At 39.3% G+C, this 15,730-nt stretch overlaps 1 protein-coding gene across 1 annotated transcript in view; it reads left to right on the top strand.

Moving 5' to 3' along the window:
• The window catches only part of atp6ap2 (ATPase H+ transporting accessory protein 2), a 29,311-nt gene extending 16,671 nt beyond the window's left edge, over positions 1-12,640 (top strand). The window contains exons 5-11 of the mRNA XM_061879842.1: positions 1,046-1,183; positions 1,259-1,312; positions 6,547-6,696; positions 6,772-6,891; positions 9,701-10,761; positions 11,982-12,071; positions 12,191-12,640. Of these exons, the coding sequence (XP_061735826.1) occupies positions 1,046-1,183; positions 1,259-1,312; positions 6,547-6,696; positions 6,772-6,891; positions 9,701-9,895 (657 nt within the window). The 3' untranslated portion in view covers positions 9,896-10,761; positions 11,982-12,071; positions 12,191-12,640. The remainder of the gene's footprint in view (positions 1-1,045; positions 1,184-1,258; positions 1,313-6,546; positions 6,697-6,771; positions 6,892-9,700; positions 10,762-11,981; positions 12,072-12,190) is intronic.
• Positions 12,641-15,730: the final 3,090 nt, after the last annotated feature.

The following is a 15,730-nucleotide window of genomic DNA, read 5'->3' on the forward strand; positions in this document are numbered from 1 at the left end:
ATTTTGAAAAGTGGTGTTCTACTGTGTTTCAGTGCATTTGACTTGCTTTGTTGGCATGGAAAATTGTAACATTACCTAAAGGCAGTCTAAGTTAGCCTTGTTTGAATGTTTAACTGCTTGTTTCCTGGCCAAGTGCTTTAGCCAGTGTATGTAATCGGACGTGACGTAACATGTAACAAAGGTATCGAAATATGGCATTTCTTTATTTTATGTCAATCGGTGCTCTGTTATACTGACAGACATCAGTCGCTAGCTATAAAGGTAGTGCCTATCACTTGTCATTGCGGACTCAACCTTGTACTGAGCAGCCAGGACAGTGTTCGTTTTACATTATTCTCTCGTCACTTGAGTGTTTCCAACACAACCAAAATGTGTCTGGGGATAAATGACATCAGCATCTAATTTGCATAATTTACAATGATGCAAAACTCTGTTTTTGTGTGTGGATTGTCAAAACACAGTTTTTGGTTTGTGCTATAAGACATGTGCAACATTATCTCATGTTTTTAAACCTTCATTCAACCAAAGTTTACTTATACAGCCCTTAATCACAATTGTCTCAAAGGGCTGCACAAGCCACAATTAGTGCAACGGATGCTGAGTGGATACAGTTAATAACGTGAGAGTGTAGTCCATAATGAGACCAGCAGGGGATACTTTTGCATGGAGACAAGTCAGCAGCGCAAAGACGTCTCCAACTGATGCATGGTCCACCCCGTGGCCCAACTTGGAACTGCTACGTCTCCTCTGTGGAAGCTGATCTGGGGACACGCAGGAGAGGGGGGCATAGCAGAAAAAAGAAACGGCAGATCAACTGGTCTAAAAAGGGGCCTATTTAAAGGCTAGGGTGTATAAATGAGTTTTACGATGGGACTTAAAACACTTTTTAATGGAATGTGATTTTTTGCAGCTGTACACGTGTGCCTTAAACTTATAAATCAACAAATTATTGAATGTAGGGGGAAAAAAAGCGACCGGTGGAATCTAATTTAAGAGCTTATGCTGAATGATGGTGATCTTGTGTCAACCATTTTCCTCCACTCAGAGGCTGTACATGCTGGGCAAAGCCAACGCCGTGTTTGAGGACCTCCCTGTGACTTTGCAGCAGATTCGAGGCCGTCTGTCCCAGGAGGGTTCTGTGCTGGCTTCCCTGCCCCTCAACTCCCTCAGCAGAAATGCAGAGGTCACTAGCAACTTGTTACGATACATAAGTATTTCCTTTATAACGTCTTCATTGTGACTGTTCTACTGTTTGCAGTCAGATTTACTCTTTCTGTCCGAGATTCAAGTCCTGCATGATATCACAGCTCTGGTAAGCTCTCGTCAGCTTGACGATCTATCTATCTAGTGTTCTTTGTTTAAGGTTTATTGTATTTTTCAACACATTTGAGTACGCCTCAGAGGTTCTGTAATAGTGTATTAGAAGTAATTTTGGAAATCTAGCCTTAATGCTGAATTTAGACAGTTTGATTGTGCTTTGTGTTTTGTTTGTCTGTAGCTTGATTGTTAATAGTTTTGCATGCTATAGACCATGTAAATGATATCAATTTGGTCAACGATCACGCTTTTAACACTATCGTCTTATTGTGCTAATAGATGTTGATGCCTCAAGCTTTTAGTGTTGCCTAGTGTGTGAATGTGAGTATGAATGTTGTCTGTCTATCTGTGTTGGCCCTGCGATGAGGTGGCGATTTGTCCAGGGGGTACCCCGCCTTACACCCGATTGTAACTGAGATAGGCTCCAGCGACCCCGAAGGGATTAAGCGGTAGAAAATGGATGGATGGATGGATGGACTCTAGCTTTGTCCTGCAAATTCAACAGTCTCAAGCAGCTAACATCCTTCCAGAGTGCAGCTTTAAAACCACTAATCCCCGTGCCTCAACGGCGTAAAATAAACTACGTTTCCTAAGAGTAGAGGACGAGAGGAGAAGGAATAGCTAATCATGTTACACTACACATCGGCGGAGGATACAAAAAACAGCTAAACTTGAGCTCATGGATGTAAAAAAAGGTGGCCATCTCAACACAAATATTGACCGTAACGATGCCAAGTATATGATTCAATCGATATTTTTGTGACCACAAAATTTTTTTTACTGTTTACCAACTCAGGAAAAAAGCTAGTGGCATATTTTGCTTTTTTCCCCCCAGTTATTTTGCATTATTGAATCCAACTGAGATAGGTTCAAGCAACCCCGAAAGGGACAAGCGGTAGAAAATGGATAGATGGATGGACTTTATCTGCAATGAGGTGGAGACTTGTCCGAGGTGTACCCCGCTTTCTGCCCGATTGTAGCTGGGATAGACACCAGCGCCCCCCGCGACCCCAAAGGGAATAAGCGGTAGAAAATGGATGGATTGGTGGATGAATGGACTTTATTGTACATATTCTATGTAATAAAAGGGATTAAGGAAACAAAATACTATTTAATAATGTTACACATTCTGTGTTTTGTCAGATTACAGTCGTGATCAAAAATGTTATCATTTAATGAGTCTGAAAATATTCAAGTATGAAAATTGATATCATCAATATTGTTTGTGTAATCAGATCAATATCCACATATGTAGTATAAGCCAAAACAAAATTAAAGTATCAAAACAGAAGAATAAATGCTTAGTACATTTTAACACAAGTGTAGATACAACGGAAAGTAACCGGATATTAAGAGTGAATTAGTGAGTCGATTATTAACAGTTTTGACAAAATAGTAGAACTGGAAATTATGCAATATGTTACTGCATATGTCAGTAGCTGCCAAATAATATATTGTGATATATATTGTTATCGCAGGAGGCCGCAATATACAGTGCATCCGAAAAGTATTCACAGCGCTTCACTTTTTCCACATGTTGTTATATTACAGCCTTATGCTGGCCTCACTATGGTCAGGACTAACAATATTAACCATATCCACTCCACATCCATTGCACCGTGATGTGGGGTCCCCACATCTGCTTTCCCTTCCAAGGTTTCACATTATTCCCATTTATTGAGTTCTTTCTTGCCGTAATGTGGTATCCGATCAGAGGATGTCTTTGTGGTTTGTGTAGCCATTTGAGACATTTGTGATTAAGGGCGATATACTGTAAATGTACCCCAAAATGGGCAAGCGGTAGAAAATGGATGGATGGGCTATATAAATATTGATTGATAGATTACAAAATTAAATACATTCATTTTTGTCCTCAAAATTGTACAGACAATACCCCAAATTGACTGTGAAAATGTTTTATTTTGCAATGTATTAAAAATAAAAACCTATAAAATCTTAATTTACAGCCTTTGTGCAATACTTTGTTGATGCACTTTTGACGGCAATTACAGCCTCAAGTCTTTTTTACTACGATGCCACAAGCTTGGCACAGCTTTGGGCAGTTTTGCCCATTCCTCTCAAGCTCCATCAGATTGGATTAGAAGTGTTGGTTTTCGATCCAGGATGTCGCTGTACATTGCTACATTCATCTTAGTTGAGTCGATGTGAAGAACCATGAGAAACAAAATATTCTCTGGTCTGATGAGACAAAGATAGAACTCTTTGGCGTGAATGCCAGGCGTCATGTTAGTAGGAAACCAGGCACCGCTCATCACCGGGCCAATACCATCCTTACAGTAAAGCATGGTGGTGGCAGTATCACGCTGCAGGGATGTTTTTCAGTGGCAGAAACTGGAAGACTAGTCAGGTGACAGGGAAAGATAAATGCAGCAATGTACAGAGACATCCTGAATGAAAACCTATGGTTCTCAGGCAACCTGATGGAGCTAAGAGGTGCTGCAAAGAAGAATGGGCAAAACTGTCCAAAGATAGGTGCTCCAAGCTTGTGGCATCGTATTCAAAAATACTTGAGGCCCTAGTGGCTACCAAAGGTGCATCAACAAAGTGTATACCAAGGGCTGTGAATGCTTATGTACATGTGATTTTTTTTATTTTTTATTTTGTAATAAATTTTAAAAAACATTTGACATTGTCATTATGGGGTATTTAATTGTGAGGACAAAAATGAATGTATTCCATTTTTGAATAAGGCTATTTAACATAACAAAATGTGGAAATAGTGAAGGGCTGTTAATGCTTTCTGGATGTATTTAAGACCATATCGCCCGTCCTGTTCACGCCGGTCTCCAAGAAGTGTTACTGTTCACTTTTTTCACTTTTTACATATAGACTTTAACTCTGCAGTTGTACAACGTAAGGGATGCCATATATCGCATACACCATCATAAAAATAACTGGATACAAACATTAGCAATACTAGAATAGCTATGTTAGCTGCAGTAGTAATAATAATAATAATAATAATGGATTAGATTTATATCGCGCTTTTCTATTATTAGATACTCAAAGCGCTCACAGACAAGTGGGAACCCATCATTCATTCACACCAGGTGGTGGTAAGCTACTTTTGTAGCCACAGCTGCCCTGGGGTATACTGACGGAAGCGAGGCTGCCAGTTTGCGCCTACGGCCCCTCCGACCACCGCCTATCATTCATTCACCAGTGTGAGCGGCACCCGGGGCAAGAGTGAAGTGTCCTGCACAAAGACACAACGGCAGCGATTTGGTTGTCAAGAGGCGGGGAGCGAATCTGAAACCCTCGGGTTTCTGGCACGGCCGCTCTACCCACTGACTACGCCATACTGCCGTAGTGGTTACCTTGCACACATTTTCATAATATAATTTTGCTAGTTTAGCCTATTTGCTAAAAAAAAAACTTTCCCTTCTGTAGCTGACTGATATTGGCAGAGATCCAGGTTTTATTTTAAGATACAGTGGGGCAAAAAAGTATTTCGTCAGCCACCAATTGTGCAAGTTCTCCCACTTAAAATGATGAATAGGTCTGTAATTTTCATCATAGGTACACTTCAACTGTGAGAGACAGAATGAGAAAAAAAATCCAGGAATTCACTTTGTACGAATTTTAAAGAATTTATTTGTAAATTATGGTGGAAAATAAGAATTTGGTCACTTCAAACAATGAAGATCTCTGGCTCTCACAGACCTGTAACTTCTTCTTTAAGAAGCTCTTCTGTCCTCCACTCGTTACCTGTATTAATGGAACCTGTTTGAACTAGTTATCTGTATAAAAGACACCTGTCCACAGCCTCAGACAGTAAGACTCCAAACTCCACTATGGCCAAGACCAAAAAGCTGTCGAAGGACACCATGAAAAGAATTATAGACCTGCACCAGACTGGGAAAAGTGAATCTACAATAGGCAAGCAGCTTGGTGTGAAAAAATCAACGGTGGGAGCAATTATCAGAAAATGGAAGACATACAAGACCACTGATAATCTCCCTCGATCTAGGGCTCCACACAAGATGTCATCCCGTGGGGTCAAAAAGATCATGAGAACGGTGAGCAAAAATCCCAGAACCACACGGGGGGACCTGGTGAATGACCTGCATAAAGCTGGGACCAAAGTAACAAAGGTTACCATCAGTAACACACTACGCCGACAGGGAATCCAATCCTGCAGTGCCAGACGTGTCCCCTTGCTTAAGCCAGTGGATGTCCAGGCCCGTCTGAAGTTTGCCAGAGAGTACATGGATGATACAGCAGAGGATTGGGAGAATGTCATGTAGTCAGATGAAACCAAAATAGAACTTTTTGGTATAAACTCAACTTGTCGTGTTTGGAGGAAGAAGAATACTGAGTTGCATCCCAAGAACACCATACCTACTGTGGAGCTTTAGGGCTCTTTTTCCTGCTATGGGGACAGGACGACTGATCTGTGTTAAGGAAAGAATGAATGGGGCCATGTATCGTGAGATTTTGTGCCAAAACCTCCTTCCATCAGTGAGAGCTTTGAAGATGAAACGTGGCTGGGTCTTCCAGCAGGACAATGATCCCAAACACACCGCCCGGGCAACAAAGGAGTGGCTCTATAAGAAGCATTTGTAAGTCCTGGAGTGGCCTAGCCAGTCTCCAGACCTCAACCCCATAGAAAATCTGTGGAGGGAGTTGAAAATCCGTGTTGCTCGGTGACAGCCCCAAAACATCACTGCTTGCGATCCTGGTAAAGATTCGCAAGCAGAAATTCTGTTATTGCCAACAAAGGTCATATTACAAAGTATTGAGTTGAATTTTTGTTTTTGACCAAATACTTATTTTCCACCATAAATTACAAATAAATTCTTTAAAATTCCTACAATGTGAATTCCTGGATTTGTTTTTTTCACATTCTGTCTCCCACAGTTGAAGTGTACCTATGATGATGAAAATTACAGACCTCTATCTTTATTTTAAGTGGGAGAACTTGCACTATCGGTGGCTGACTAAATACTTTTTTGTCCCACTGTATGTGGTAAAGCCTGCCTCTCTCTTTTTTTTTTTTTTAAATAAATATAGAAGGGGTTCTGCCAGCTTCTTTAGCTAGGGGCATGTCAAAGACAGTATGTCATCCACATTTTTTTTTTTAAAACCTTTTAAAAGGGAGCGTTAGAACTTAATTAAAAAGTAATCTTCAAAAGTGAACGTTGAAAATATAAATATGCAGTGTGATTTTTTTTTTTTTTTTTTTTTTAATCGGGGGCCCTCTTACAGCTGCAAAGACACAAGCACTTGGCCAAGGACCACTCCCCAGACCTGTACTCCTTAGAGCTATCTGGCTTGGAGGAGCTGAGCCGCGCCTACGGACCAGACTCGCCACAGTACCGTGACGCCATCACCATTCTCGCCTCCGTCTTGCAAAAGGTGACGAAGATCAGAAGAGCCTTCTCAATCATCCATATACATTCTAAAGCCATGTTTTTGTTTTCTTTCGTGCAGTTTGGAGAGGATGTGTACACTCTCTATGGCAACAGCGCCGTCGTGGAAGTGGTAACCGTAAAGAACTTTGAGGCGCCTTTGACCAGGAAGTCTCGCTCCATTTTGGAGTCCAAACAGATTGTAAGTCCTGAGTGTTGTTCGAACCACCCAAAATGCATGTTGTCACATAGTGAGTAAGGGTGTTTATTTACTCAACTGCAGAAAGTACCAAGTGTACTTGGGTAGATTTGTAAAAATCTATTATTTTCATTTTAAATCATCTTTAATTTTATAAAATTTCTCATAAGTAAATGATTATAAGAATATAAATAAAAAATATGATTTATTATCATGTATAGTAATCAATTATTTATTCCATCACTCAATAAAGGGTAGGTTTTCCATTTCCCACATGGGACTGCAGCAGTGGCCCATCTTCCTACCATAGCATGTATGTAGCATGTATCGGTGATATAGGTAATAACTGTATGTGTTTAATATTGGTCCATATTGAATAATTATTGATATTTTATGACCTGTGTTGAATAAGGGCCGTGAGAAAATGTATTTGAATGTAAACATTTTTATTTAAAATGTAACCTTCTTCTGATATAGTCTCCTGAGCTATCGAGACAGAAAGGAACAACCATGGAAAACGATGTTAAAATAAAACATTTTAAAAAATCTAAAATCACAATGAACATTTAATAATACCCTCTCAAAATGAAGTTGCATTATGTAAGAAATGCTCAATAAAGTGTGAAAATGTTATCATAGACAAAACTCAGAGGAATTATGTTCTGCAGGTTTAGTGCCAGGAAGTTACAGCTGTGCTCTAAAGGGTGAGCTCAGCTGAGTTGGTGTGGTATTACCAGTCTTGGTGGGGACGAATGCCTTTGATTTACAAACCACATTGGTTTGACTATGCTCCCTTAAAAAAAAAAAGAAATCCAAAAAATTCCATATTGTCAAGGTGACTTCCTCTTTTATTGACAATTTATTCGCTCTCTACAACACTCATTCTTTCTTTCTCTTCCCACTCAATGCAAAGAATCAACCGTGAGACAACATGATGGCACAACCAAACTGAATAGTTTATACTGTTACCCTGATTGGCTGTTAGTGTGCCACTCCGACCAAGCAGTGATCACTTCTTGCATTGCCCGGTCACCAGAGAACATGTGCCTTTGTTTATGCAACCAGCCTTACATCACAACTACAAACCCCAAAACCAGTGAACTTGGCATGTTGTATAAATGGTAAATAAAAACAGAACACAATGATTTGCAAATCCTTTTTAACTTTCATTCAATTGAATAGACTGCAAAGACTATATATTTAATGTTTGAACTGGAAAACTTTATTTTTGCAAATGTTAGCTAATTTGAAATGTGATGCCTGAAACATTATTTCAAAAAAGCTGGCACAAGTGGCAAAAAAGACTGAGAAAGTTGAGGAATGCTCATCAAACACTTATTTGGAACATCGCACAGGTGAACAGGCTATTTGGGAACAGGTGTGTGCCATGATTGGGTATAAAAGCAGCTTCCATGAAATGCTCAGTTATTCACAAGCAAAGGTGGGTCGAGGGTCACCACATTGTGAACAAATGCGTTAACAAATTGCTGAACAGTTTAAGAACAACATTTCTCAACGAAATTGCGAGGAATTTATTATTGCCCAATGCTTTGGTAACTTACACATCTGTGGAAGCACCATTAATGCTGAAAGGTACATACAGGTTTTGGAGTAACATATGCTGCCATCCAAGCCAGGTCTTTTTAATGGACTCCCCTGCTTCTTTCAACAAGACAATGCCAAGCCATGTGTTATAACAGCGTGGTTTCATAGTAAAAGAGTGCGGGTACCAGACTGGCCTGTCTGTAGTCCAGACCTGTCTCCCATTGAAAATGTGTGGCGCATTATGAAGCCTAAAATATCACAACAGAGACTGTTGAAAATCATAAGCTGTACATCAATAGGGGACGGCGTGGCGTAGTTTGGGAGAGTGGCTGTGCCAGCAACCTGAGGGTTCCTGGTTCAATCCCCACCTTCTACAATTCTAGTCACGTCCGTTGTGTCCTTGAGCAAGACACTTCACCCTTGCTCCTGATGGGTCCTGGTTAGCATGGCAGCTTCCGCCATCAGTGTGTGAATGTGTGTGTGACTGGGTGAATGTGGAAATAGTGTCAAAGCACTTTGAGTTCCTTAAAAAAGGTAGAAAAGCGCTATACAATTATAACCCATTTACCAAGCAAGAACGGGAAAGAATTCTACTTCAAAAATGTGTCTCCTCAGTTCCCAAACGTTTACTGAGTGTTGTTAAAAGGAAAGGCCATGTAACACAGTGGTAAAAAGGCCCCTGTGCCAACTTTTCTTGCAACGTGTAGCTGCCATTGCATTCTAAATTAATAATTATTTGCAAAAAAAAAGTTTTTTAATTGGAACATTAAATGTCATGGTTTTGCAGTCTATTCAATTGAATATCAATTGGAAAGGATTTCCAAAAAATTGAATTCTGCTTTTGTTTACCATTTACACAACGTACCAACTTCACTGGTTTTAGGGGTTTGTACATATTCCTTCCGACAAAGAAGAAAAACAAGAAATATCAAATGTTTTACTCAACACATTTTTTTATTGATACCCATTACGTGCCTTTAAGGATATATATTGATATTGTTTTAAAGCCCAGCCTTATGTAGCAGCATTCTGTCTTTCACAGTAAGCTTCAGCTGCTGGGCTCATGTGGCATGGTGTATATGCTATAGCAGTCACAGTAAAGGAACTTTACTACCACCTAGTGGCACCACCTCTTCCTGTATGTGCTGTAGCTGTGGCACGGCATCCATTTGAGCAGAGGCCACTCTTTGGGGAAATTGGAAGTATTTATCACCTGCTTTTAGATATATATTTCTCTTGTGAAGTGATTGCCCACAATGTTTTGCAGAGCAACCCAGGCAGCCCCTACAACCTGGCCTACAAGTACAACTTCCACTACGCCGTGGTCTTCAACATTGTGCTGTGGCTCATGATCGTGCTGGCGCTCGCCGTCATCGCTGTGGGATACAACCTGTGGAACATGGACCCAGGCTACGACAGCATCATCTACAGGATGACCAACCAGAAGATTAGGATGGACTAAAACAAAACCTGACCTCCTTTAGTCCCCCAGATACCCGCTTGTCTTTGGTTTTGTGTGACGTTGTGTTTTGTGAATACCTGAAGGTTTGCAACGCTGCTGTGATCATTGAAAATGTTGAAATTACACATTTTATTCCTTGTAGGTAAACCTTCTCACTGTTTTGTGAAATTCTGCAACTGTTTTAAATTAAGTATATGTGTATATATTGAAAATATGATTAAATGACAAACTGCTGAGCTCTTGTGAAAAAAATATATTGTGAAGAGACGTGTTGTGTTTACTCATGCAAATATTAAACAGACTAAAAACAAATGAGCTGTAAATGGTTAAACAATGAATAAATTATTATGGGTAAGACTCCTTATTGTCCGTTTTAATCTTAAACATAAATTATACAACGTTGATGTTTTAAATATTTATGTTTGCACATTTATTTTGATTTCCCTGTGTACAGTATGTTTGAAACAGTTTTTTTACATTTAAAAAAAATGCTACGCCGTAAGGTTAGCCTTTAATCAAATCCCTCGGTTTCAATCGCGTCAATATGTGCAATCTGTCACATAGGAAGGAACATTTCGTCAGAACGCAAACTAAAAAATAAAGGAGCGGCCGGTTTGTTTATTTTCCTTGTGACTCGGCCACGTGATCCTGTTGCGTAAACGCTCAGCCAATCTGAGAGCAGAAGATGCCTTAAGTCCCGCCCTCACTGCCATTCGGCGTATATAACTGGCTGTCAGCTTTGGTAAACACTTCCTGGTTTGCTCTCGCTAGCATCGGAAACACCGCAGCGTTCTTTGTCACATAATATAATAATACTAGTAATAATACTCTGTAAGGTGCAGATATGGTTTGACTCATCGTTAAAGGTACGTCTTTAGTCACAGTTTTATGCTATTTTAGAGTTTTCAGTAATTCGTGTATTGGCGATCTTTTGTTGTTGTACGCATTTTTAAAAATTGATCCCAGTTGTGTTGAATATGGCAGTGAAAGTGGCCGCCTGCAACGCAACACTAATAGCTGGAAATATGTTTCTTTTTATGCAATCAAACAAAAATATAATAAATGAGTGTTTCCACCTTAGGTTACAGCTGTCTTGGTCGTCTACTGCTAGCCACGCCCCTATCACGTGATTGATTGGCATTTTTATTAGTAGATTGCACAGTTCAGTTTATATTCCGTACAATTGACCACTAAATGGTAACACCCGAATACGTTTTTCAACTTGTTTAAGTCGGGGTCCACGTTAATCAATTCATGGTACAACGCGCTGAAGCAGAATGGAAACAAAACATTTTCTTTCACGAAAATTACTAATTATTTTCCATTTGTGACTGTACCTTTAATTTATGAAGGACCTGGGGGGGTGTGTATGTGTTGGGTTGCTGTTCTTGGAAGTGGGTGGGGAAAATGTGATTACTGTTTTATTGTATATTGTAATACCTGTCAAATTTAATAAAAACATTAATAAAAAAAAGCCATTGTCTGACATCTCTAAAAAAAAGGCACAAAAAAACTGTCAAATGAAAAAAACTTCCCCAAATGTAAAAAATGACTAAAAATGGACAATGGTGTCAAAATGAAAAATTAACTGACAAAATGAAAGCAGTAACTGTCAAAAAAGGAAAAATAACTGTAAAATATATTTTAAAAAAAACTATCGAATTGGAAACATACAGTAACTGTAAAAATGAATACAACCTAAAAAAAATTAAACTGTTGAATGGAAAAAAAACTGTCAAAAAGGAAACACTACTAAAAATGGACAAAAATAACTGTCAGAATGAGAGAAAACTTACTGTCAAAACGAAAATATATTTAAAATGAAAGCAGTAACTCAAAATAAAAACCTAGCAGAATGGAAAAAAAAATCGGTCAAAATAAAAAGAATACAGTCAAATTGAAAGAAAAACTTGGACAGTCACACACATAAGATTGTATTGTAAAAAAAAAAAAAAAAATCAACCAACCGAGGAAAGTTTTAAATGCGAGCTCTGAACACCAAAAGGTTAAAAACTCATGACAGTTTCTCAATGTGAGGGTAGAAATAAATAATCTGATTACTCTTCCAATTGTTTTTGCACCACAGCGAGCATCTACGTGTGCAGGAAGATCCGGGCTGCCATTGCTGGCGAGGAGCAACTGGAAAAGCCGATCATAACGCCATGTTATGCTAACGGTACAGTTGCTTAGGACACTTTTTACACTTGTAAGACAGTTGATAATAAAAATGTTACTTCTTAGCACATTGCCTTTGTACTACCAGTTTTACTGCAATGTTTGTCATTTCCTACTCAGCTGAAAGAGGAGCGGCGACACAAGCCCTGAGAGGTCCACCGCCGGCCACCGTCATGACTTGTGAAGACAACGAAGGCGTCGTCAGGACAACAGGCTCCGGGATGCCTTCAACTGTTCAGAAAAGTGGCTCTTGATGTTAAAAAAAAAAAAAACAGGATAAAATAACACGGGTCATTAAACTGTATAAAAATCGTCTGACTATCCACAAAATGATGACATGATTCTCAATCAAGCTTACTGATCCTCATGTTAAAAAGATAAGTCAAATGTTGTTTTATATTGTTTTAATGACCAAATTGTGTTCCTGCTAACACATTTTACAGTTTTATTGTACACTGCAGTGTTTGAAGAATGACTCACCAACCTCTTCTCCAGAGGCTGAGCCTGTCTGATGTTGCTTTTGCAGTGATAACAATCAAATTGGTGCTTGTATAAACCCTTACAAACATGTTTTGTTTCGATTTCTTCAACACCCTGACTCATGGGAGCAGGAGCTTCTCATCTGTTACGTGGCAACAACATTTCATAAGGACCCCACACCTCACAAGACAGTAGAACCATGTAACTCCTTCCCACCAATCACATTAAAGCAAGGAATTGACTAACCTTTCAAGTATAATTTTCAATTCCATGTTTGATTTCATTGTACCAGTAACAACTCCAAAACTAGAACTAAAACAAACTGCTATGTTTGGGGATTTTTTAATTCATGCTTTGACGTTTTAAACTGAGAGACTTTTTTTAGACTTCATTAGTACTGTTTAGAGAATCAGCACCTCCAAGTCCGAGTCCATGGTTCTCGCCCGGAAAAGGGTGGAATGCCATCTCCGGGTTGGGGAGGAGACCCTGCCCCAAGTGGAGGAGTTCAAATACCTAGGAGTGTTGTTCACGAGTGAGGGAAGAGTGGATCGTGAGATCGACAGGCGGATCGGTGCGGCGTCTTCAGTAATGCGAACGTTGTACCAATCCGTTGTGGTGAAGAAGGAGCTGAGCCGGAAGGCAAAGATCTCAATTTACCGGTCGATCTACGTTCCCATCCTCACCCATGGTCATGAGCTTTGGGTCATGACCGAAAGGATAAGATCACGGGTACAAGCGGCTGAAATGAGTTTCCTCCGCCGTGTGGCGGGGCTCTCCCTTAGAGATAGGGTGAGAAGCTCTGCCATCCGGGAGGAGCTCAAAGTAAAGCCGCTGCTCCTTCACATCGAGAGGAGCCAGATGAGGTGGTTCGGGCATCTGGTCAGGATGCCACCCGAACGCCTCCCTAGGGAGGTGTTTAGGGCACGTCCAACCAGTAGGAGGTCACGGGGAAGACCCAGGACACGTTGGGAAGACTATGTCTCCCGGCTGGCCTGGGAACGCCTCGGGATCCCCCGGGAAGAGCTAGACGAAGTGGCTGGGGAGAGGGAAGTCTGGGTTTCCCTGCTTAGGCTGTTGCCCCCGCGACCCGACCTCGGATAAGCGGAAGATGATGGATAGTACTGTTTAATATATTTTATTCTTTTTTATGTTATTTAGTTTATTTTGTGATAGGCCTGTCAAATTTTGATAGGGGTTAATCTATTTCTAGCATAATTTTGTTTCAAACTACAATATATCACTCACATACATACATACATACATACATACATATATATATTTATATAAGTGTATGAAGCAATAAAACAGCCAGGTAAAATTGATGTGATATTTGATTTCTACTAGAATTATTAATGTAAGTACTAGTGTTAACAAAGGATAAAAATAAATACCAAAAAATCTTTAAAAATTATTGAATGTTGTAATATTTGTCACGAGCGTGACGAGCTATATTACATTATATATAGCAGGAGTGTCCAAACTTTTTCCATACTGCATACTAAAAAGTCAAAGTATGCGTGGCCTTTTTGATATATTTTTTTATTTAAATGAAAATGCTACAGACAGATATTATATATATTTAAAAACAACTCTTTGTGTCGGCTTATATATACACAAACCTGACACAATATGTATATTGTTATTAGGTAATTAAGTATATTATTCATTTTCAGTTAGAACATTTCAGCTTTTTCAAATTTCTTTTGGATTTTTCTGCTTTTTTATTTTTCCATTTTTAGTATCATTTTTTTTCCATTTTTAGTATTATTTTCCCCCCTGTAAGAATAGAATAATAATACGATTGTGTACATGCTTAACCGAGTGTGTCATTTTGCCTGTAGGAAACGTTAATAGTCAGTTACAAATTTCCATCCCATCCATTTTCTACTGCTTATTCCCTTTGGGGTTGAGGGGGGCCCTTGTGCCTATCTCAGCTACAATTGGGCGGAAGGCGGAGTACACCCTGGACAAGTCGCCACCTCATCGCAGCAGTTACAAATTTGGCAGTGTTTATTATTGTTGTATTTTTTCAAATTAAACATTTCATAAACTAATATTATTTTAATTAGTTTTTTAAATTAACTTAGTAAAGTAATTGTTTTTTTTCAATTGAATTTGTATTTGGAGAGCTTTTAATACTTAAGACCAGGGGCAGGGCCACATAATGATGACAAGTAGTCGGGGGCCATTTTGGTATATTTTTATTTTAAAAAGAAATATATATATATATTTTTTTTTTATTTGTATTTTTATTTTAAAAAGATATATAGATATATATATATATATATATATATATATATATATATATATGTATTTCTTTTTAAAATAAAAATATACCAAAATGGCCCCCGACTACTTGTCATCATTATGTGGCCCTGCCCCTGGTCTTAAATATTAAAAGCTCTCCAAATACAAATTCAATTGAAAAAAAACAATTACTTTACTAAGTAATACATACACACACATACATACACACATACACACATACATACATACATACATACATACATACATACATACAGTGGTGCCGGTTCTCACCAAGACACAGGATTTGTTTTGCAGCAAGCCAAAAAGGGCATTTATTGTACAAGTAGTGATGGGTCCGGCAACACCGATGCATGGGCGCATGCGTCGAGCTGATAGAGCAAAATCCTGTGTCGGTGCGCGTACCGCTTTTCGAAAGTCACGTGACCGATCATGAGCTGTTTCGGTCACGTGACTGATACGCGAACTTGCGCGCCAAACTGTGTTTATAAGGAAGTGCATCTGTCAACGAGATGCCGCTGTCGTTGGTCATTTTTAATTTATCGTCATCGGAGATCATTTCCACCGTGTGGGAATATTTTGATCATATATCGGAAAAAAAAGTTATTTGTGTTCATTTCCTTCTCGTTTCATCCTGTTCTCTCAAAGTTTCTACTCAATCTGTTAGTAGGGCTGTAACGGTACGTGTATTTGTATTGAACTGTTTCGGTACGGGGGGTTTTCTAATCTAAAGTCTTAACAAGCTGCTTTGCTTCTTCTGCGTCAGCACCCAGCATTGTCCCACCCACACAACCATCTGGTTACATTAAAAAGCAGGTGCAGCGAGTCCCTTCAATAGCTCAGTTGGTTGAGTGGAGGGCTTTAGTTGCTTATGCCGAGTTCCTTGAGGCACTGGTTCAAATCCAGCTAGATTTT

This window comes from Nerophis ophidion, linkage group LG19 (genome assembly GCF_033978795.1).
Source record: "Nerophis ophidion isolate RoL-2023_Sa linkage group LG19, RoL_Noph_v1.0, whole genome shotgun sequence".
Lineage (NCBI taxonomy): Eukaryota > Metazoa > Chordata > Actinopteri > Syngnathiformes > Syngnathidae > Nerophis > Nerophis ophidion.